The 25,189-nt window shown below is 35.0% G+C and overlaps 2 protein-coding genes across 2 annotated transcripts; both read right to left on the bottom strand.

Annotated features, from left to right (window-relative positions):
- Positions 1-3,406: 3,406 nt before the first annotated feature.
- On the bottom strand, positions 3,407-12,158 carry LOC105957139 (putative leucine-rich repeat receptor-like serine/threonine-protein kinase At3g14840). Its single transcript, XM_088827486.1, has 24 exons — positions 11,570-12,158; positions 11,261-11,438; positions 10,474-10,545; positions 10,284-10,352; positions 9,982-10,053; positions 9,812-9,883; positions 9,588-9,659; positions 9,431-9,502; positions 9,244-9,315; positions 9,051-9,122; positions 8,895-8,966; positions 8,601-8,672; positions 7,855-7,920; positions 7,530-7,592; positions 7,414-7,446; positions 7,278-7,315; positions 6,239-6,618; positions 5,830-6,025; positions 5,565-5,720; positions 5,217-5,335; positions 4,895-5,105; positions 4,511-4,748; positions 4,136-4,286; positions 3,407-4,037 (listed from the first exon to the last, which is right to left on the bottom strand). The coding sequence occupies exons 1-24, from the start codon at positions 11,646-11,648 to the stop codon at positions 3,666-3,668; spliced, it is 2,997 nt and encodes a 998-aa protein (XP_088683612.1). The 5' UTR covers positions 11,649-12,158; the 3' UTR covers positions 3,407-3,665.
- Positions 12,159-22,971: 10,813 nt separating this feature from the next.
- Positions 22,972-24,370, bottom strand: LOC148765960 (putative leucine-rich repeat receptor-like serine/threonine-protein kinase At3g14840). The gene is made up of 4 exons (XM_088812449.1): positions 24,250-24,370; positions 23,879-24,116; positions 23,569-23,654; positions 22,972-23,384 (listed from the first exon to the last, which is right to left on the bottom strand). Exons 1-4 carry the CDS (start codon positions 24,368-24,370, stop codon positions 22,972-22,974), a joined length of 858 nt encoding a protein of 285 aa, XP_088668575.1.
- Between the last annotated feature and the right edge of the window lie 819 nt (positions 24,371-25,189).

The following is a 25,189-nucleotide window of genomic DNA, read 5'->3' on the forward strand; positions in this document are numbered from 1 at the left end:
AAGGAAAAGACGAAAATGCCCATGTACTTTGGCATGTGCAGCGTGCGTGCGCCGGAAAGTGGAAAGATTCGCCAGAATATTCCCCCCAGGTGGTTATGTGCGTCAAAAATGAATGTTTGGGTGCGACCGTGCAACTTTTTTTAGTTAAGGTGGTAAAGTGCAAAAACGGGCAAAGTCTAGGTGGCGAAATGCAATTAACCCAAAAGAAAATCCAAAAAAAGGAAAACCGAAAGCAAACAAGCAAAACAGATCCTCCATCCAAAAATAGTTAAAATGACTCGTACGGTTATTTCTATGCTACATTCGGTAAAATTTACATTGAGTATTTTTTTACCGTTGGTCTACACACACCAATATGGGTGTGTGTTTGTGTTTGTGTGTTTATGAATGATAAAGATCTACCCACCCCAATGTAGCATACTGTAAGCTTGACTGGTACATCTCTTGAGCGCCTCTAGTGGATACTCCCTCCGTTCCTAATTATCTGTCACTTTTGATAATCTTTCATGTTTCATATTATCTGTCACTTTACAATTCCAATACTATATTAATTACTAATTTCCAATTATACCCTTATTAACCACCTCCAGCAATCTCTCTTCATAACTCTCTTTTTTAATCTCTTAATAATTGTATTTATAAAAATACGGGAAAATTACAGTTTATGTCCCTAAACTTTACCACTAAAACGATTTATGTCCTCAAACATTTCAATCCACGAAATATGTCCTCAAACTTGCCACTTTTGATCACTTTATGTTCTGCCGTTAACGTCGGCAGCTAACTTCGACGGAAAATGCACACGTGGCTCACGTGACGTCTATGTGGCCGTTAAATGTCGAGATGTACAACACCCAATGCCTACTTGGTCGACGAAACGTGATGTGGAGTGCCACGTCATTCTCCTCCCCTATTTCTATTCTAAAATCCCTAATTATCCATATCCCCAATGAACCCGTAAATCCAATCCCTAAAAACCCATTTCGAATCCTTCAATTGAGGTGAAATTCGAAAATAGCAGAATCGTCTGTGAATCCATGGCCATTTTTCGTGGTGTTTTACCAGCAAAATAGCCCAATAAACAAATGCCGTATGTTTCATCGATTTTACTTTCATCTTCGGGCTGAAAAATCATGTATTCTTCCACTTCGTTGGGGAAGTCGGAGAGCTGGAATCCGTTCTTGGGCACTCTATTCTTGGCGAAAAAAGAATTATATGCAGCTTTGACAAGTGCTGCATGTATTTTTTTTCCGGAATTGGTTCAGACATTTTGTCGAACACCTTCTGGGCAGATTCTGAAACTGCTGAGTTGGGTTGAATTTGTGCTATCTTCACCATCCTTGTGCTCGCTTCATCGAGACCACAAGGGGCACAAGCATCAGCAGGTGAAAAATCACACGACCCCAACGTTCTAGAGACGAAGTTGGGAGAAGAATTAAAGCTTCCTCTAATTTTTTTTCACGTGAATCTGTTGTTCTTTAAGAAGGGAAAAACTCTTCAAATGTGAGAATGTTTTGATTTTGTATGGGTTTATGACTTCGATTTTAGTATGGGTTCGAGCAAGAATGGAGATTGAATTGAAAATTTGTGAATGGGAATGAAACGTGATTTGGAATTTGGGATTTGGGAGAGTGAGTTAGAGGAAATTAGTATATTCTTGTGCCACGTCAACATTTAATATTCAATATATTATTCCACGTCACATTTAACGGCCACATAGACGTCACGTGAGCCACGTGTGCATTTTCCGTCGAAGTTAGCTGCCGACGTTAACGGCAGAACATAAAGTGATCAAAAGTGGCAAGTTTGAGGACATATTTCGTGGATTGAAATGTTTGAGGATATAAATCGTTTTAGTGGTAAAGTTTAGGGACATAAACTGTAATTTTCCCATAAAAATACCAATAATTTCAACATAGGTGTTCAATCACACTGTTTATATTCTTAGTTTATTGTTTAGAAAAAAAATCATTAAGAACAAAGAAAAGGAAAAATATGGTAGATAAGCTGACGTTTGGAATGAACATATATATATATATATATATATATATATATATATATATATATATATATATATAATCCCTCAATGCCATTGATATGGTTATAATTAGGGGTGAAAGTCGGATGGATCGGATCGGAATTAGCCTTTTCGAAAAATTTCCAAAAAATTTCGGAAGCATAAAATCAATTCCAATTCCAATTCCAAAAATTTCGGAATCTAAAAATTCATTCCAATTCCAAAAGGCCCGGAAATTTCGGAATTTCGGAAAAAAATCGGAAATCACATAAGCTTTAAAATTTCAAAACTTAGCCGAAAATTTATGTAATGTTCATAATTTTTCAAAAATAAGAACATCCACGTCGATAAAAGTAAAACTAATAACTACTAAATTTCAGTTCAAAAAAATAAATAAAAATAAACACAGCATAATATCCAATAAAACTTCTAATAACAATTCATTATGTCAAAATCCTAAAACAAAACTTATAGGTGCATTTTTCGGAAAATAAGTATTATATAATATATATTATTTATAGGTGTATTTTTCGGAAAAAAATCGGATTTTTTCGGAATTAAATCGGATCGGAAATCGGAAATTCCAAATTTATTTTATATAATTCCAATTCCAATCCAAAAAAATAGGAAAAATTCGGAAATCAGAATTTCGGAAGTCGGAATGAAAAAAGTTGTTCCAAAATCGGAACTTTTCGGATCGGAATCGGCGGAAATTGGAAATTATGTTCCAACTTGCACCCCTAATTATAATGACCGATTAATGAGGAGAGAAATTAGTGGAGACAAAGGAGAGATAAGTTAAGATGAAGGGTAATTTAGATTATATTTTTTCCTAAAATTAAGCAATAATTAATGCTATTCTTAATCCATGTGCTGAGCTTAATTATATGGGAACAGAGGGAATATTAAATATGGTATTGGTATCAAACCAATTAATTACCATTTTATTCCCTAAATTTCGAAAAAAATATTATCAATTATTCCTACAAAATAGCTACCAATATTAAATGATAAATTAATAGAAATGGGTGTTTTATTTAAAAATTTAAAATAAAAAACAATGATAAATGATTGATATTTGTATTTGATAATAAATGGGTAATTAAAATGTATGCAATATGCATTGGAGTTGTTCTTACAATTTTCGGATGAAGTCAGTTTTTTGAATTGCATCAAAAGAGTCACTCTTTCTTATGCTTATACAATTGATGTTGTGTAGTAAGAGCTGATTTGTCTGTGAAATTAGAGCAAAAATACAAGTGACGAGTGAATCAAGAAAACAATGATCATCAGAACTTCGTGAAAAAAAATCGAACCTGTGGGCGAATGACAATTCTCGTTCTCGATTTAAAAGTAAAAGTACAAAAATAATAATAAATGAAATATAGATTGGATCTAACATCACCTCAAGAACAGTGCATCTTCTCAAGCTCTTTAAACATCATACAAAAAAATGTCAGGGTGAAAATAACAACTTTTTAAAACTTTTTACAAGGAATTACAGGAAATACCAAAAAATGTATATGTTTTCAGACAAGTTCATCAACAGTTGCTTTCTCTTGAGGATCGAAAAAAAAACCAAAAACGCAAAATGTACATACAATCGAAGAGAAATAAAAAAGAATATTTAGGAAGTCGTGTGTCTTCATCACACGTCTCTCTTCTCCCAGTAATCAGTATCGGCAGCGATTGGATAGAGATCACCTGCTGTGGATGCTGAAGAACCGGTCCATGGAACATCCATAGATATGCTCTGCCCCTGACCATCTTCATTAGCTGTTTCCTTCGAATTTGTCCTGTCGTTCGAGACAGTACTTGTGTCTGAAAAGAACTCTCCAACAACAGCTTTGCCCTCTAGAATGCTTACAACTGCCGACATACTCGGCCTATCTGTGGCTACAACGTTCGTGCAATGGAGAGCAACGTTTATGGCCGACAAAACCTCTTTCTTCTTGAACTTTGATTCCAATCTTGGGTCCACTAGATCCATCAATTTTCCCGTCTCCTTCAACGAATTTGCCTAAAAGATAAAATAAAATGGTTCATCTTCGTAGTTCTTGTGTAAACATAGAATGTGTTAAGCTTATAGGAATGTAAAACCGTGTTAATTAAATGTACCCAGTCAAGAAGATAGAAGGTGTCATCCCTGCTCCTGCTGCTAGAGTTGCTTCTTCCACTTATAACTTCCAAAAGAACAACACCAAAGCTGTATACATCTGCTTTGTCTGTCAAATGTCCTCGCATCGCATACTCAGGCGCCATATATCCACTGGGAAATCAAATATCATGTCAGTAATGTTTCTGTCGTAGTTTTTATCGTAAAAAAAAAAAGTTGGTTTTTTTTTAATGTTTTTTCCGCAAAAGTATAGACTTAAACCTCATGATATAAATCCTACAGCGGGACACAGTAGGTATTCTATGAAATCAATGGCTCGATCTTTGGTCAGATAAAAATAGTAAAATAGATAAGTATGAATAATTTTGATTACTCACTAAGTTCCAGCAATACGGGTGCTTATATGGGTGTTATCCTCTTCATCGAGCTTGGCCAGTCCAAAATCAGATATCTTAGCCATAAGATCTTTATCAAGAAGCACATTTGTAGCCTTGATATCACGATGGACAATTTTCAGTCTTGATTCTTCATGCAGATAAGCCAAGCCTCTGGCTATACCAATGCAGATCTTGTGTCTTGTCGGCCAATCCAAATGAATTTGGTGTTCTTCTTTACCTGCAAACATTTATCTTCATAAATAAGTTTAAACTTTAAATAGAAGAAAAAAAATAATAACATGGATCGGTGCACATAAGTTCGTGTATCTCGTTTTCCATCCACTGGAAGTAAAAGCAGCAAAGATAGGATTGTGGGCGATTTACCAAATAATGCACGAGCAAGGCTATTATTTTCCAAGTACTCATACACAAGCAACAACTGGTTGCCTTCAATGCAACATCCATGCAACTTAACAAGATGAGGGTGTTGTAGAGCAGAAATCATGCCAATTTCATTGACAAACTCACGGTTCCCTTGTTTTGATTTGGCAGAAAGCTGTTTTACGGCGATGACAGTACCATCTGATAGGACACCCTTCAAATAAGACAGGTGATCGAAACCAAATCAGAGGTGGCAGAAAAACTGAATGACTTAATGACAAAAAAAAATAATTCATTTAGTAGAAGTATGTATTGTTTATAGTACCTTGAATACAGGACCGAAACCACCTTCTCCAATCTTATTAGCAAGATCAAAATTGTTTGTGGCAGCTTTAATTTCCCTTAGCGTAAATGACCCAGTGTGAAGGTCTACACCCCTTAGTTCTGAGAAAAGAATGTTATGCGTAAATTAGCGTTTTAGATAACTGCAAACACTTTCCAATTACAGAATTCAATTTAGATAGCATTTATTCATACTGCACCCTCGAAAAACAAATTTGAACTCATGAGAACAAGATTCAGACACAAGTTGAAAGGAAAGGGGCACATATGAAAATAAAATACAGACACAAGTGAGTCAAAGCATTTATGGTTGTGCCAGTAATTTTATTACCGTGTTCAAGTGTGTCTCTAGGTCTCAGACAGCCCTTCCACCAAAGAATACCCAGAACCAGAAAGACTGTGAAAAGAACTGCTGCAACGATACCAACTATAGCCCCTGCAGAAATGCTGCTTCCATTTTCTGATGGTTCTGCTGGTGGCGTAAAATCTGAGAGAGAAATTAGATATACTGTCAAGATAATCACCTTTTTTGGTTTATATTAGTGGAGAGAATGTATCAGACAACTATCTCTTATGTGTTCTAACTTGCAACTTACTGGGATCGACAGATATGGCTGAAATGAGAGGACCGTATACGCCTCTAACAGGAATACCATTTGTCCCTTTCCCAGCCCAATAGAAGCGGATATCCAAAGTATTATCAGCAACAACTGCAGTGAAGTTTTTTATGATTCCCTTGTTAACTCCACCTGCTTCATTCTCGATGTTAAAATCCTTCAGCACCAGCTTTCCCTAAAATTATTTTTTTCCAGAAACCATGAGGGTATTTCTCAAAACGAAAAACTACAAAAATAAATACAGAACAGATATCCACTAACATCACATGACAACAAAACTCAATCTGATTCATTCAGAATAAGTTCTCATCCTTTATAAGAGAACCCTTTCAGCTCTTAATTTTTTTTTTCTAGAACATACTCGTTAGAAAAAAGCTTATTCAGGTACCTGAATGAACACATCAAACAGACGCCTCCCAATGCTACTGTAGGTTCTGTCATCAGTAAACATGATTTCTGCAAAGTGAAGGTTCACTGTGTAGTTCCCATTTATCAAACAAAATCCATAATAAGTCAACGAGAGTGGGCAAAGGCGTGCATCCATGTACAACTGGGAATTCGGCCCTGAGATGCTTGAACTGTTTGCCCAGATGTACGAGTCCGTAGGGCGGGCATCATCCAAAAAGTGGCCCGTGCTGCTAACTCCCCAGTTTGTCTTACTTGCGAAGAAATTTGAAGGCCCGCCAGAATATCCATCATCTTCGTATTTAGATCCTTTATCATCATCTACTTGTCTTCCACCACAGTTAATATGGAGAGAGTAATACACTGAAACAAAAGCATGGAAACAATTCCCAATAATTACATCAAAATGAAAAGATAAAAAGTAGGGAATAGACCCATTCAGAGTGAGACATACAAACTAATAACTGTAGCAGTCCAAAAACTCCACCAGAATGTCAAATTACTACATTTATAGACTTTGGGTATGGTATGCAGTTTCGTTGAGCATAGACTCGCACATATAAGGAATACACTTAAAGTTACCCCCTCATCCGTGAACAGTGGAACAGAAGTTTGAATGATAAAACAAAAGCTGAATAGAATGCCAAATCAGAAGAAAAGGAAGTCCATCTATTACCCAGGAAAGAAAACTGATAAGGTGAAGCATGATAAAAAAGAAAGCTATAGTATAATCAGGCAATTGAGTTTTTTTGTCGGCATCACATTCTAAAATAGAACCATGTGTGGTGTTACATGAAAAGAATGAACTCGCTTCGCTTTTCAGCAATGAATGAGGAAAGATGGAGAGAGGCGCAGTAGCTACTATTAACAAATGGAATTATGAAAACATGGGTACTGTCACTTGACATCCTCTCTTTAAGGCACTCATTTTGAATTTTATTAATTTAGTATCACTTTATTCCGGTGCCCAACCAAATCAACATCTTCGAATAAACACTCAATGTTTAAAGAATGTTACTTACTTCGCTGGCATGTGGTTCTTAAGCAGGAAACAACACCCCTGCCAAGAGAATGTATATTTTGATATGTAAGCTTTATATTACAGTGCAAAACGAGATTTAAAACAGAAATTTTGTGAAATCAAATGAAGAAACTTACGACGTATTTCCTTTGGAGCTTGCAAACAAGTTCCTGAAAACAATTGGTGCATTTTACTCAGATGAGGAAAATCAAAAGCAATAAATTCACTTAAAGATAAGTGTTCGTAATCTCACAAGTTGCGTGGCTGACAACTTGAGGCGGAACTTTCAGATGTTAAGTTGTTGTAAGATACGTCACTGCATAGAAAATTAATAGATTTCAACTTTGTTGGATATTGGATTTTGAGCATCCAATATTTTTATGTAAAAATGAGAAAGTCATTTCATCATGAGAGAGAGAGAGAGAGAGGGAGGGAGGGAGGGAGGGGGGGGGAGAGAGAGAGAGAGAGAGAGAGAGAGAGAGAGAGAGAGAGAGAGAGAGAGAGAGAGAGAGAGAGAGAGATCAAATTGTGGGTTTCTTCATGAGCCAAATAAGAGATACATGGGGAGGAAACCTTACATTCTGTCGCCGTCTTTCATCATCCATTCTGGCAGCGGCCCACTTAGGGAGTTCCCAGTTAGATAGCTAGAAAATAAACATGTTGAGTTAGCAATCTCAACAGTTCCTTAAATATTACAACTTGTCATAGTTAAACTAGCAATATTTTGTTTCAAACTGATAATAGGACAGCAATCATACAGTTTCAGTGTATACCTGTAAACTCACCTGAAAATTATGTTCCATAAAAATCTAGCAACTAACTTCTATGTTGGAAAAGAGACCCAAATTTGACGGTAATAAATCTTACTCATAGACCTTGATGAACAGTTGACATACTAAGATGGTGCTCTAACTTCTACCTACAAATTTCCATAATTGTTTAAACATTATGTGTAACAACCAGATCTAAAACGTTCGAACATTTAACACTCTGAAACTCAGAGTTGATACAGAGTAAGAGAAAAAATTACAATGTTGAGATCTGAAGCAAAGAGAAGGCGTTGTTACCACGGAAAAATATTGGAAAGAAAACACAAATAGGATTTGCACACTCTAAAGTTCATTTTGTATTCACTTTTTTTGTCAATTTCCGAACAAATAAGATATGTGCCGTATGCAAATTGCTTTTACTGTCAAGTGGCACTGGAGCTTAAATGGTCTCCACCGTGCCACCTTGATCTTCATTTTTAAGCTATTTGATTTAAATAAAAAATTGTCTAATCCAATAAAAGAAGCTACTAGAGCTTGAAAGTATAAAATCTTACATGTAATCCGTGTTTGCTAGATCAATATAGGTGTCAGGAATCGGTCCACTTAATTTGTTGAAACTCAGGTCTCTGCACAAGAAAAGCAATTTCTTACAAGATGACATTTTATATTTAATTGATCTCAGATGTGAACGCTGGCATACAGCAGTATTACAAAGTTTTGAAATCAAGAACACCTTAACAATACTGTAACCAATAGAAGTTTTGGATTCTTGTTTCCTTTTTCCCTTTTCGCATTGCACAGTATATATAGTACATAAATACTAGACACAGAGAAAAGTTTCCACTTACAAGACTTTCAACGTTTTCATTCCTCCAAGATAACTTGGCAACTCCCCGATGATATTGCAACTCCTCAATATCCTGCATAAGAAGATTCATCGAGTCAAACAAAATCAAAGTAATGAATGATTTTGTGACGGATCAATATGCAAACATCACACTTACAGAGTCTTCAGCTTTTTAATGTTACTAAGATCTGGAAAAGTTGATACATTTCCGCTCAAGTCACTGATTCTCCTGCACATTTAGAGTAGGTGTAAAGCATCAGATATTTTTTCTCGTGCTCAAAGAAAAATTACTCATTGTTCATTGTCAATTTAAATGAGCTTATACGGTAAATATCACAATCTATACTCACAAGTCGGTCAATTTGGTTAGGGATGCAATACCGGAAGGAATTGGCCCAGTCAGACCACTGGCCTGAATCGCCCTGACATTATGAAATTTGAATCTCAGCTTATATGAGAACCCGATTATATCAAAGGCTAAACAGTAAATGAAATATCAAGGATTTACTATAACATCAAATGCCGATCAACACTTACAATTTTTCGATATTTGTCCAGTTTTGGATGAAATTTGGTATGCTTCCACTGAAGCTGTTGTCACTAATGCGACTGCAATCAAATAAGAAACTTAGATACGGTCCCAAATAAATATTAGTGAAGCGGTTTTAAGAAGTAACATGGAGAAGAAACTTACAAATCTCTCAATGTGGTAAGTTTTGCTAGACTTGCGGGTAACTCCCCGGTTAAGTTGTTTGAGGTAACTAGTCTTCAGATTATGACATTGCAAACGAATTTAATCAGCAAATTCAAGAACGAAAAAGGAAAAAACCAGAAAGAACTTAAACACGAACAACTCATAATAAATTGTTCAAAGGGGAAAAATTGAAAAGTAGAAGTGTCAGAATTAAAGAGCCTTACAATCTCTCTAGTTGAGGAAGATCCCCAAACTCTGGAGGGATTGGTCCAGTTAACTGATTGTACTCGATGGTCCTTCAAAATTTTAAAAATAAAAAAGCAAGAAATTCTAAATAAGATATAGATCAGCTCGATATTAATCTAAGTAAACATGAATTGGTAAGATATATTACAGATTTGCAAGTGTGCTGATGTTGGCAAGTGCTTTCGGTATTGGACCCGTCACACGGTTCCCGAGGAGAGAACTGCATTACAACAACATTAGCCTTTTAGTACCAAAACCCCATTCCAGAACCCTTTCTTCAATTCACACACACACACACACACACAACGAAGAATCAATCAACAACTCTCGCTTCACCTAATTACCTAAAAGTGCTTACACAGGAACACCGAACACACAAAGACACACACACACACACACACATATATACATGTATATATGCAAGTAATAGAGAGAGAGAATTGGGCGTACATGTTTACGAGATTCATGGAACCCCATTCTGGAGGGATGGTGCCGTTGAGATAGTTCCGGGTGAGATCACTGTGCAAATCAGATGAATTGAGAATTTGAAGAGTTTGAATTAATGAAACCCTCGATTTCAGTTGTGTGTGTGAAATAGTGGTGTATGAGTGTGTGTAGAGAGAGAAAGTAGACTTATTACATCTCTTTGAGGAAAGGCAGCCGGACGAGCTCTCGCGGGACTGTCCCTTGCAGGTTCTGGGCTTTCAGAATTCTGCAACAGAAATGTACTAATTAATTAAACAATTATAATTATAATTACAATTTTATAAACTAATGAAACACAGTTTCAGTTATCTGTTTTCTTTTACTAGTCATGCTGCAAATAGCATATAATATAAGCCAACCGTTAAAAAAAGCTTACAACATATTTAATACTTATAAGCTCCTCTAAAGTATTTACCACATTTGTTTATTAAACATTTTATAATGAGTAAAAATAGTTTCATAATTCGTATATACACTTTAAAAATGAATCTAAAAGATAATACGTACCAACTAATCAGCTCTTAATATGAGACATAAGAGCTTATCAGTTGTTTGAAATAAACTTAATCAAACGGGCCCTAAGGAGTAACAAATAATGTATGAATTTTAGTAAATACAAGACATTTTATTTAAAAAAAAAAGAAAATAACAATCAACACACCATACATATATTTTTTCAAACTTTTTTCCTAGGAGGGTATAGGATCCCAGTCAAGCGTACTAAATAGAAATTTCTTTAGCCACAAATTTCTACATTAAATAATTAATTGAAACATCTTCAGCTACCTTAACTTAAAATCTTATTACACATCTTCAACATGATTTCACCCAATCTTATGATTCATGGCCCACCCTATCAATATACACCTTATCCCCAATCCATAACTTCAAAAAATAATAATTAGTATTATTAAAAAAAAAAAAAAAAAAAACAAACTTACATGCTAACAACATGGCAAACGGTGTTATTGTCAAAGGTACAGTCACATGTAAGTGTATTCTCGAATTCCTTAATGGCCGGATTCAGGGTGACCCAACCCGATAAACCGCTACATGGATCCACACTGAAATTCCAGTCCGTCTTCCCCAAACTCTTCGCCACTACCTGCAAAGATACCACTGCACCACCAAACCAAACAAGTATATTATATATATATATATATATATATATATATATATATATATATATAATACAACCAACACCATTAACTATACAGATATATACATATATATGTATATGTAATATGTACCTTCATCAGCAGGCAGAAGGGCTGCTCCAGAAGCAAAACCCACAAGACAAATCAATCCGAGAAACCTCGGAAAGAACATGGGGAGAGAATGGCTTAGATGTAATTAAATTAGCTTTTTTTTTTTGGGTGAGTGATTATTTATGAATGACGTGAGCAAAATCTGGGTTTAGTACAAAAATAAATCCAGAAAGCTGAATTAGAGAAGGTGGTGTAGGGGGACCGGGTTCAAGAAATGGATCTTGGTGACATGTTTTTCTCAAGTTTTATTACATGAGAAAAATTAAAAAGAGCTAGCTGTGAAAGAATTGAGCAATACTATCGACAATATTAATTCATTATATTAATGGTGTTTGAAGATGGCTGGCTACCTAAGACTTGCAGATAGAAAGTAGAGTGGGGTGGGGGGTGGGGGTGGGGTCGTTGAAGAAGATGGATCTAGGTGTGGGGGAGTGAAAAATAATTAAATGAGGAAGCTAGTTGGAATATGTCCCTGAGAAAATTTGTTTGTAAGAAAATGGAATAACCAAGAAGCTTCCTTACTTAAAAATTAAACACAATTCAATTTGTCAAACAAGTTGTCGAGATATATAATTTTTAATTTTTTTTTTTTTTTTTTTTTTTGCTATAAGTAATCATATATTCATTAATTTTGCCAGTTCTATAGATGCTACACGGGTTGATTTTGTATTATTGATGTACACATAATTAACACTCTCTCAGTTCCGAAATAATTTGACGTCATACATATTAAGAAAACTAATAAATATGTAAATATGTGTTGATTTTAGAGAAAAATATTTAATGCGACTAAAATACCCGTTTCATTCATTTTAGTTTCATTAATTTCTTCTTCACTAATTAAAATTAATAAGATAGTAATGATAAAATGGTAATTAATGCATCATTGAAAGTCTAAAGTGACAGATAATATGAAACAAGAACACTCCCCAAAGTGACATTTAATTCGGAACGGAGGGAGTAACACACACGTATAGTTATGTGTGTTTAGTGGGTAGTTATTTGTATAGATTAATAGTGCAAAATCACCCGATGTGTGTCAGCAGGTGTAGCATCTCATAGACGTTGATTTTTCGTAGGCAACATGCTTAATATAATTAATGGAAATTAGTTTTTCTATTATATATATATATATATATATATATATATATATATATATATATATATATATATATATATATATATATATATATATATATATATTGTTTGTATATTTACATGTATAGTTGTACGAAAATTAATTTTATAAATTGTCACTATAATACAAGAAATTAAAGTGGCACGAATCCGACCTCTCTCATAAACTAAGCTTGGCGATGGTCAAAACAATATATAATATTATGGAAGTATTATTAGATAGTATTTTGATTTTTATTTGAGGTTAAGATTTATGATACTCCTCACAAATTCAACTCTGATTTTTAAAATAATAATAAATTAAAATTAATATATAAAAAATGTCTTTTGGATAGGGAGTTAGGTGTGGGCAATACATAGTCACTGTACGGTGAAAAGGAGTAAATGATTCTGACAGGAAAAAATAGGGAAAAAAAAAAAAAAAAAAAAAATGAGTAATTAAATAATTATGAATAATTAGCTGTGCTAATTTGGCCACTTGTTCACATGTTTTTTTGGGGTGCATGAAATAATTGTAATAAATTAATAGAGACCCCATAAAAGGGGGGAAGATGTCTGCATGGATGGAAGACTTTTTCAACGTTCTGTTTTACTTTAAATGTTTGACAGATTGATGACCCTATCTATTACTCCCTCCTGTTTCTAATTAGGCGTTGTTTTTCATCTTGACACAAATCTTAAGAATTCAATAAATAGATCAATAAATTTTACCCGACACATGTCTCCTCCAGCCAATGAAAGCATATGAGCACGACCTTTACCCGACATCCGACTTCGGTCGTACTCCCCAACGAAATCCTCGGTCTTCTTCAACGCGATAGTATGATCGGTCGTATCCCACAAAGAATCCTTCCCCTCTCGGTTCACCCCGTACGTGAACATGCATTTGCCTGCACCCCCTGGAGGCACATGAGAAACCTCAGGATCCACTCGAGGCCGTTTCGGTGCAGGCACATACTCGATCTCAACCAACTCATCCTTCCCATTATTAACCACTCGATCCAGCTCATCCCCTTCGACATTATGATTACGATCATCTCCGCTCACATGCAGAGCCTCCATGCGGGTCACTTCGCGCGATTTGCTACTACTTGATTTCGCTTGCTTCAAAGGATCCCTCTTCGCTTGCTTTTTCGCACCTCCAGTAGCCTTCTTCCGAAGAGCCGCGAAATCAATACACCCATCTAAAAAAAAAAAAAAAAAAAAAACAAACCATTTACTCACGGATAAAATAGAATAGCAGAGACAACACCAAATAAGGCACAAAGGCATAAAACATGTAGACTACACGCAACGGTGTAGGCGCCCGACCCTTTGAAATAAGACAACTCGGATCGAACTCCAAAGCACACAACCCCGACTCCTTAATACGTTTCTTCATATTCTTCATTATCTTAAAAGATTCGCATACCGGATTCCAAACAAGCGGAACATCAGACGTCGGAGCCCTTACATAAAAAAATAAAGTACTCCATTTATCCCACTTCAAGCTAATACTCTTCAAAAATCTGAAAGGAACCCGAGGATGTGTGCAGAAGAAGGGTAAATCACTTGAACGATGTAGGGTAAGCAAGGCCTTGAACATCTCAACACTAATCGGTAATCCTACTTCGATCATTCTTTGTCGAAAAGCTTCGAACGTGAGAATCACGTTCGGAGTTAATTGACTATATCCTATCCGAAATTCCTCACATACATTCAAAAGAGTGGAGTGAGGCACAATCTGCGAGGAACATGTCAAATATGCGACGTATTGGGTGTGGAACCCTACGGGGGGTGCATACAATCGTTCACCTTTTTTAGGTAAGAGCATCTCAATATTCCTCGGAGCCCCAACTAGCTCACGGAGAATACCGAATTGAGATTCGGTTAACGAAGTATCATAATCCACCAAACTCAAATTAAGTGGTTTTATTTTCTTCCCTTTATTTTTATCTACAATGACATCTTCTCGTGGAATATCATCACCATCTCCCGCATCTCCATCCAGATTTACATCACTCTCGGATCCCTCGGATCCCTCCGACTCCTTAGAAGAATTCGACTTAAGCGATTCTTCACTATCACTCCCAAAGTCCACAAATTGAGACCGAATACGTCTCCTACTAGTACCAACATCATCACCAATATTAGGAATACCAACATTTGATGCCAAAAAATCATCGGGAGAAGAAACGGGAGGATGCTCCTCGAAAACGGCCGAAAACGGCCCCCCACGCGCCCGCACGCGCCCCCCAACGCGCCCCCACGCGCGGGCGCGTCTGAACCCCCCCTCCCGCGCGTCGCGCGGGTACCCCCCCCCCGCGCGATGCACCCCGACCTACCCCCCTACCCCTTCCCTCCTCTCTTTCTCTCTCCTGCCTACCTACCCCCCTACACCTTCCCTCCTCTCTCTCTCTCTCCTGCCTACCTACCCCCCTACCCCTTCCTTCTCTCTCCTGCCTATCACCCCCCCCACGTGCACCACCCCTCCAGCCCCACCTACCCCTCCTTCCCCCTCCTTCTCTCTCTCTTCTCTCTCCACTCCACTCCGGGCTCCGTGCCCGGCTTCACCTGCACACACAGATCGCGCGGCTCCACTTCGCGCGGAGCCGAGTCGCGCGGCTCCCCTCACATCTTCGAGCCGCGCGGCTTCGTCCACTGGTTCTGCAGCAATTTCTCCGGATAAACCTAATCGCGTGCAATCGGTGCGCGCGATTTCTTTCTCCGGTGCAATTTTTTTACCAGAACTCGACCCAATTACCTTCCCTACGGTTCCAAAGGTCATCTCGGTTTCTACAATCGACTTTCGCAAGATAATTTTCAACTGTTTCGCCTTCACCGTTTGGGACATATAAATTCTTCTATCTGAGGATCTTCTCACCCCAGAGAATATATTATTTTCTACAACGGAGTATATGGAGCAAAATATGTTACGGAGATATATAAAATAAAAAATAGTATTACTCACCCATATTTATTCGACGTGGTTCTTGATACTCCTCTCTCCTGTTTTCACAAGGAATTACCTACTCCTACGCACAAATTCATATTTAAAGCACTTTAAATATGAATCCGCTCACCGATGGGACAACAAAATAATAATAAAATTTTATTATTATCCTCACCTCAACGACACAAGCAATTATTTGAAATCCAATTCTACTCTCGACACGATCCGGCACCTCTCTCCAATTCGCTCCCACATCGATTCGAGAGTGGGGGGTTTAATGATATGCCTATTGGCCCAGCCCAATAGCCCACATTTACTGGACCACAGGCCCAACTTAATAGTTATTTCTACAGAGGCCCAATCAAACCCAAATAAGGTTGGGCCCGATAAATTGTCTCGACCCAATCAATAAAGTATAAATAGAACTTAAATTCATTGAATGAAGGTACGTTATTATTATTCCCTCAATTCTTCTATTCGAATTCTCTCCACAATTACCAACTATCTTCACGTCTGACTTGAGCGTCGGAGGGGTTTCCGCCGGATCAACCCCCGGCTTAGATTACGTGTTTTCTGTTCGCAGGATCCTAGAGTAAATTAAAGTTCTCAGGACTATCTAGCTCGTGAGCACGTGACCTACTTTGCTCTCCCAGCTTCAACACACTAGGTGATTTATTTTTTACGTCATCAATCTTGATTTTAGGAATGTATATATTGATGGACCAAAATACTCTTGTTTATTAATTAATTCAGAAAGAGTATTGCAGAGTTAATAAGGTTAAAATTGAAAAATAAGCAATTAATGTAGTATTGAAATTGTAAAGTGACAGATAATATGGAACAAAATAAATTCTCAAAAGAGACAGATATTATGGAACAAATGGAGTATTTGTATCTTTGTTTTTACCTTTTAGTAACAATCAAATTCGTATTATTGCACGAGCTGTCACCAAAATCTACTCACTACATATATTAGTTTTGCACCCGGTAAAATGGCTTAATTCCACACTGCACCCTTCAAATATGGCATTTTTGCACTTTGCACCCTAAAAAATTATAATAGCACTTTGCACCCTCAAAATACAATAAATCATGCATAATGCATCCCGAGTGAATTTTTAAAGTTAATGAAGTCAATTTTATTTTTTTATTCCACGATCTTTCGAACTATACAGGGGAAAATAAAAATACATCACATCAACATATTTGAAAATTTTATTTTTGTCAAAAAAATAAAAAAAGTTCATCTGCTATTTTATTATCAAGTTATATGAAAATCATATTTTTTTACAAAGATTTTTACCAATTAATACAATAAAAGATCTATCAATCGAATACTTTGGTGATCAAAGTCGTTTTTATTTTATTTTGTAAGAAAATATAGTTTTTTTTTTCTTCCAGAAATTAGGTTGGATGTTAAAGAAAATAACAATTTAATTGGTTATTTTCCACCATAGAAATAAAGAAAAAACAATAAACAATAGTTGTTCTTACTAAGTTTTAAATATTCAATTCAGAGTGCTCTCTCATTCATAATTCAACATATTTTTTGTCGACAAGAAAAGACTTATCCAGTGGTAAAACCAACATATGGCTAACATTTCTCAAATTCCTATTATTTTATATATACAAATAAAAAATATATATATAAATAAAAAAAAAAAAAAAAAAAGAGTTGTGTACAATATAGCATTAACGACCTTTCCTAAAAAAAATTAATGCATTCCCCAGTCCATGGATTTAAACTTCTGGCTCCACCAAGCGGGCCCTTATTTTGTTCTGAATTAAAAATTCGAAAACTCCACTCTTTGTATATGAAATTCATTTGAATTTAATTATGACAGTTGTCTACATCATGATACTATAAGATTTTTATATACGTAGGTAAAATTTAATATAATGATGGGCAAAAAATAATTAAGAAGAGAAAATATTAAATTCAACCCATCATTTAAGTATGTATGTATCAACGTAGGAACGTGTTATATGTCAACTATACAGAAAATGATAGCACATACTAGGGGTGGGCATTCGGGTCGGGTTATTCGGGTATAACCCGACCCGGTCGGGTATTACCCGACCGAATCGGGTAATTTTTTACATAGCCGGGTTTTTCCCGGGTTCGGGTACCCGGTGATCCCAAACCGGGTCGGGTCCGGGTAATAGAAATTCTACCCGGGTACCCGATCGGGTACCCGGTTTAAAAAAAAAAATTTTTTTTTTTTTTTTTTTATATATATATAAAGATATATATATATATATATATATATATATATATATATATATATGTCTGTAATACATACTATATATATATATATATATATGTCTATATTTGTATGTATATATATGTATATGTATATGTATATATATATATAAATATATATATGTATATCAGTATATGCATATGTATATTGCTATATATATATGTCTGTATATATATGTATACCTTAAAAAAAAAAAAAAAAAAAAAAAAAAAGGAAAATAGCAAAACCCGAACCCGACCCGAACCCGACCCGAAATAACCGGGTACCCGGGTTGCCGGGTACCCGGTTATCTCGGGTCGGGTTCGGGTAATTTTTTTTTTGCAAAAAACCCGAATAACCCGACCCGACCCGAATGCCCACCCCTAGCACATACAGTCGGCCAATATGCCTAAAATAAGAGCTAATATTAATAAGAAGCAAGTCAATGTACAGCTAGTCAACATGCACCGTATAAATATAGCTCGAGTTATAATGTTTACCGGATAATTTGTTTTTTTTTTTTTGGGATTATTTTGTGGGTATGTTTGTTAACCTTCCCAAAATAGTTCTCTATAACAATTTCAAGTTTTATCTCGTCTTTAAATACAATTTGACACCTATATAGGGGAAAAATATAGTCGCTGAAACAAACAAACATCATTTTATTTCGGGGTAATATGTTAAGAGCCCCTCAAATCAGACATAATTTGAACTAAATGACAATCTTAAATTTAATCTTTTAATTAAATCTCTATTTTTAAATAATATATGAGCCACATCCTTTATTTTTTTTAATTCCTAGTTTGCTCTTATACCCTAAATATAATACCTATATTCAAGTTTCTCCAACTTATCAGATCTATTTCTCTTATTTGCTTCTCTCTCTCGTTCTCTCCCTCTCGTTTTTTTCCCTCTCTCAATCTCTATTTCTCCACATCTCTCTCGCCGCTCAATAATGGTTGGGCTGGTGACGGCGGCTATGGGCGGTGGCTATGGTCGGTGGGCTATGGTGGCGGAGAACAACAGATCTGCAAATTTCCGGTGGTGGATCGAGAGGATTGGTGGCTGCGGCGGCGGCCGGTGAAGGCGACAGCGCGCGGCGGGTGGAGGCGGCGGCGGCGGGTGGAAGGCGTGGTGGGGGTTGTGCGAGTGGGACTGTGATTATGGTTGAGATGATATGGAAAATATTTTTTGACTAATCAATTAGATCTAATTTCCTTGTGTTTTGAAAGATTTTGCTTGATTTGGGTTGTTCGAATGTCAGATCTAGGTTTTTCAAAAGTTGGTAGGTGATTATAGTCGCGGCGGTTGCGAGCGTGGGTTGCTAGGGTTGGCGGTGGCCGTGTTGGCTGTTAGGGTTTGCGACGGCTAGGAGTTTTTGGTGGTAAGGGTTTGGTAGTAAAGCATAGTACACCGTAGTATACTATACCATACCGTAGTATACCATAGTACACCACTACACTATAGTATACTACAGTATGTCGTAGTATAACATAGTCTACTGCAGAAAAATTGAAAAATATGTAAATTGAAATTAGAAAAATTAAAAAAATAGCACCTTTTTTTTGGGTAATTCTCAATATTATGTAGAAAAAAAAAAAGGAAAAAATAAAGAAATTTTTATAATAGTGTATAAAATGCTAAAATGAATAACGAGAAAAATAAAGAAAAACGGATATTCTGAAGAAAAAAAATATTAGATGAAAATATGAAAATATTAAATGCATAATAAAAAAAATGATAAATGCAGTTTGGAATTTACTCAATGAATATTTCGAATTTGTGAGTGGAGGGACATTTTTGGAATGAATTTTAAAAAAGATGTGAAACAAATGTTTAGTTAGACTTGTCATTTAGTTCAATTAAGTTTTGTCACTAGGGACCTATAAGACCCCTTTTATTTTTCAAGTTTTTATTCTATAATATTTTCTCAATATTTTAGATATGATTTGATTGATATATGTATGTTTGTCTCCTCTAGTTATATAAACAAGGGTAAATTGCGATCATTCCTGAGGTATGGTTAAATTACGAAAATCCCCTTTTGTTTGGGTAATTACAACCACCCCTCAACTATAAAACATGTTCACACGTCCACCCTTGCGGTTTCGAATTTAGTCGAATTTTCGAGATTATATGGAATATTATACTTTTGTACCCATTTTATCCCATTCGAACTCTACATTTTGAAGCAAGATGATCATAATATGTGTTTTTTGGCTTGTATATATGAGATTGCGGTGCATCAGAAACTGTATTTTTTACACAAAACCAGTACAAACTAGAGCACATTCCACGAAATCTAGATGATTATGTTGAATTTGACACCATAAGGGTGGAGGTGTAAGAAAAAAATCATAGTCGATGGGATAAATGTAATTATCAAAACAAGAAGGTTTTTTTTGTAAATTGATCATACTTCAGGGGTGGTTGTAATTTACCCTATAAACAAATTAGTTTCATTCTTAAATTAATCTCTTAAATATTAGCTTTTAATCTTTTATCTATACTTTGGGTTATTTGAGCTTATCATGACTTGTGATAGGTTGTCGCAAAATTCAAGTCTCATTTAAAATATAATAATAATAATATAATAATTAAAGGAAAGAAAGGAAAGAAAAAAACATATTTTTGAAGGGAATTAGGTTCAGTGGGCAATAATACATGGTCACTGTATGGTGAAAAGGATCCGAGTGATTGAGGCAATGTTTGGAAACATTTTTATTTTGTTTTCATTGTTTTCCCAAAATAAAATGGGATTTATTACACTTTTCAAATTATTTTCTCAAAACAATTTCAAAAGTTTCTCTCTCCTTCAGACATGATGTGACTGCTACAGTAAAATGATTTGACTGCTACGATAAAAAATGTCTTCACTCAAAAACAAATAAACAACACTTCATCTTTCAATTTTTTTCTTCAAAAATACATTTTTCTAACACCTTTAAACATGATTTGACTACTACAGTGTATTTTGTCTCCTTCCAAAATACAAACAAACATTACTTTCATTCTCAAATTATTCCCCCAAAACATATTTCCTCAAAATGAAATCAAAATAAGATTCAAAACACTTCCAAACATTGCCTGATTATTTGATTCTGATAGAAAAAAGAAAAGTAATAAATAATTAATTAACTGTGCTTTGGTAGACTTGTTCACATGCATGCATGCATGCATCGAAGACTTCTTTTTCAACGTCCTATTTTACATGTTTGACCGGGTGAATTGCGTTTTGCACCCCATAACTAATATCATTTGACGTTTCGCACCCTGATATTTTAAAATTGCCAAAGTCCACCCTTAAAATATATATCTTATGGAAAAATGCGCCTTACCTCAATTTCTTGTGATATTTTAGCGAAAAAATCAATATATGGCGGTATTTTACACTTTTTAAGGAATTTTCATTCTTTTTTTTGTTTTGTTTTCTAACCTAATATTCTTTTTAATTATTTTACTTTTAATATAAATTCAAAAAAAACATAAGTGATGATTTTTTTTAATAATTATTTAAAATGGGAGGAGTGATTTTTTTGTAATTTTCAGACTTAGATCAAACAGTGTTAAATGTCAAATGTCTGAAAACTATCGGTGAGGGCCATATTAAGACAAATTTTCAAGTACATCGGGGCAAATCGATGCAATCATAAGTAGAAGGGGTAAAGTGATATCGAATCAGAGTTCAAGGGGGAAGTGGAATTTACGCATTTTTTTAATATGTGGAGTCCTCAAAAACTATTTTACTTTTTAGATTTTGAATTTTTTTTTCGAATTGTTTCGATTTATTTTAAAATAATGTAGTTCATATATTTAAAATAATATAGAACCTAAGTTTAGTATGTAATTAGATTATTAGTCAAAATTTAAAGTAAAAAAAAATTAGAGTAAAGTAGATGTCTACTACATAATATAAATACATAATAATGCTTTGTTTTCTTAAAAATATGATATATATTTTGTTCTTTTTTTTCTTCTTCACCTTCACAAACCCTGCAAAAAACTTCGAAATCCAAAGAAATCTAAGCCTCACAAAACTTACGAAATGGAGTGACAAACAATAAAATGATAGTTTACATTGACGGAGAACCCATTGAGTTATGTATTCATATCTTTTTTTGAGCTTTAAAATCGAATTTTAAGTTTTTTTTTTAAAACCCGTCTCCATTTTTCGAGCATGCATGTCGATATTTTGCGTTTTTTCGACATGTATATGTGTTGATAATGTGGAGGAACAAACAATTAAAATTCTACACTTATGTGTCGAATTTTAGAAATAAAAATCACACAAATTGTTCTTAAAATACAAAAAAGAACCCAAGAAAAAAAAAAAAGAAAAAAAAAAACATCTTCATTTTCAGGACAAGTGAAGCATGGAGTACCATTTAGGTATATAATTCATCTCAAATATGTTGACGAATAAACCACAAGATTCGAAACTATTTGTTCGCTCTTTTGCAACCCTTCAACTCATGCCTAAAAAACAAAACAGAAGAACCAAAGAATAGTTCATCTTCTCAAACTCTTTACACATAAAACAAAAACAAATGAAGTTAACAAAGTATCAGAGTGAGAACAAATTTAAACATTTTACAAATTTATACGATTTTCACAAAAATAAAAATAAAAATAAGGGTAAATTACACCAACACCCCTGAGGTATGCTTAAATAACTGTAATGTCCCTATGGTATCGATAATTACACTCACCCCCTGAAACATAGTTATAAACTCTAATGGGATAATGCATTGGATACGTTATTGCGATAGAGTTCTAACGGACTATTGATTTCAGGAAGTGGTGGAGACGACAAAGAGTTATGGGTGATTTAAGTAATATTTCGGGAGGCATGTCACCTCATTACTCCCCATAACTCTATGGTATCTCCACCACTAGCTAAAAGTAATAGTCCATTAGAACCCTATCGGAATAATCTATCCAATTCATTATCCCGTTAGAGTTTCTAACTACGTTTCAGGGGGGTGACTATAATTATCGATACCATAGGGACCTTACAGTTATTTAAGCATACCTCAGGGGTGTTGGTGTAATTTAGAAAGTGTTGTGTCTCCTTACACATCTCTCTTTTCCAAGAAATCAGCATTCACGGAGATTGGATAGAGATCACCACCACCATGGGATGCTGCTGAGGTACCGGTCCATGGAACTTGATCCTCCATTGATATGATGCTGTGGTCTTGACCTTGACCATATTCATCGTTAGGGTCCTTTTTCGTCATTTCCTTATGATGAGGGGTACTCTTGTAATTCGAGACAGTACTTGTGTCTAAAAAGAACTCTCCAACACCAGCTTTTCCCTCGAGAATGCTTACCACTGCTGACATATTTGGTCTTTCAGCAGCTATAACATTTGTGCAATGGAGTGCCACCTGGATAGTCGCCATGACCTCCTTTTTCTTGAAGTTGGATTCCAATCTTGGGTCGACTATTTCTATCAATTTTCCTGCCTCCAGCAATCTATGTACTTAACAAAAGCGAAAAGAATAAAAAAGTTTATTTTTGTGATCATAAAAACAGCAGCAGAAGAAGACAAATGTAAGTACGGGAAACTGTGAAACTAAATGTACCCAGTCAAGAAGATAGAACGTGTCATCTTTGCCTCTGCTACTAGAGTTGCTCCTCCCACTGATAACTTCCAAAAGAACAACCTTCCAAAAGAACAACACCAAAGTTGTATACATCTGCTTTGTCTGTCAAATGGCCTCGCATCGCATACTCAGGCGCCATATATTCACTGGTAAATCAAATATCATGTCAATAATGTTTCTGTCGTAGTTTTTATTGTAAATAAAAAAAGTTGTTTTTTTTTTCATGATTTTCCGCAAAAGTATAGACTTAAACCTCATGATATAAATCCTATAGAGAGGGACACACTAGGTATTCTATGAAATCAATGGCTCGATCTTTGGTCAGATAAAAATAGTAAGCTAGACAAATATAGATGTTTTGATTACTCACAAAGTTCCTGCAATGTGGGTGCTAATATGGGTGTTCTCCTCTTCATCGAGCTTGGTAAGTCCAAAATCAGATATCTTAGCCATAAGATCTTTATCAAGAAGCACATTTGTAGCCTTGATATCACGATGGACAATTTTCAGCCTCGATTCTTCATGCAGATAAGCCAAGCCTCTGGCTATACCAACGCAGATCATGTGCCTCGTTGGCCAATCCAAATGAATTTGGTGTTTTTCTGAACCTGCAAAAAATTATCTTCATACGTAAGTTTAAATTGATAAAAATAAAAGCGGATCGGTCCACACAAATTGTGGGTCCCATTTGGCTTCCTCTAGAAGTGAAACCAACAAAAATAGAATTGTGGCAAACCTTACCAAATAATGCACGAGCAACGCTATAATTTTCCAAGTACTCGTAGACAAGCAACAACTGGTTGCCTTCAATGCAACATCCATGTAACCTGACAAGATGAGGGTGTTGTAGAGCAGAAATCATGCCAATTTCATTGACAAACTCACGGTTCCCTTGTTTTGATTTGGCAGAAAGCTGCTTTACGACGATAGATGTACCATCGGATATGACACCCTTCAAATAAGACAAGTGATCGAAACCAAATCAGAGGTGGCAGAAAATCTTAATGAACTTAATGACATGTCCCTAATTTTATCCCATGTGTCCATTTAATTGGTTAAAAAAATTAAACAAAAAACATGTCATCATTTGTATAATTATACATGTCATTAACTATATTTATTAATTTTATATATAATATTAATTTATATATAGAGAAATTACCAATCATATCGCATTTAAAATATCACCACCAATTTAACTTCCACACCTATCATATCAAAAAAAATCATGCGTGTATATATATATATATATATATATATATATATATATATATATATATATATATATATATATATATATATATATATATATATATATATATATATATACACACACGCACGCATACCACCAATTTAACTTCCACACCTATCATATCAAAAAAATCATGCGTGTGTGTGTATATATCTTATATATAAAAGAAAGAAACGCTAGGGCAACCCTAAGAAACCCTAATGTCATATTTGTAATTTTTTTTCAATTTTTATCAAATTTTTATCCCCTTAATATTAATTTAAATATCTTATATATAAAAGAAAGAAACGCTAGGGCAACCCTAAGAAACCCTAATGTCATATTTGTAAATTTTTTTCAATTTTTATCAAATTTTTATCCCCTTAATATTAATTTAAATATTATTTTCGAATTTTATCATATTTGTATCCCCTAAATATTATTTTAAAT

Source organism: Erythranthe guttata, chromosome 13, assembly GCF_056151865.1.
Source record: "Erythranthe guttata isolate IM_541 chromosome 13, IM_541, whole genome shotgun sequence".
In the NCBI taxonomy this organism is placed as follows: Eukaryota; Viridiplantae; Streptophyta; class Magnoliopsida; order Lamiales; family Phrymaceae; genus Erythranthe; species Erythranthe guttata.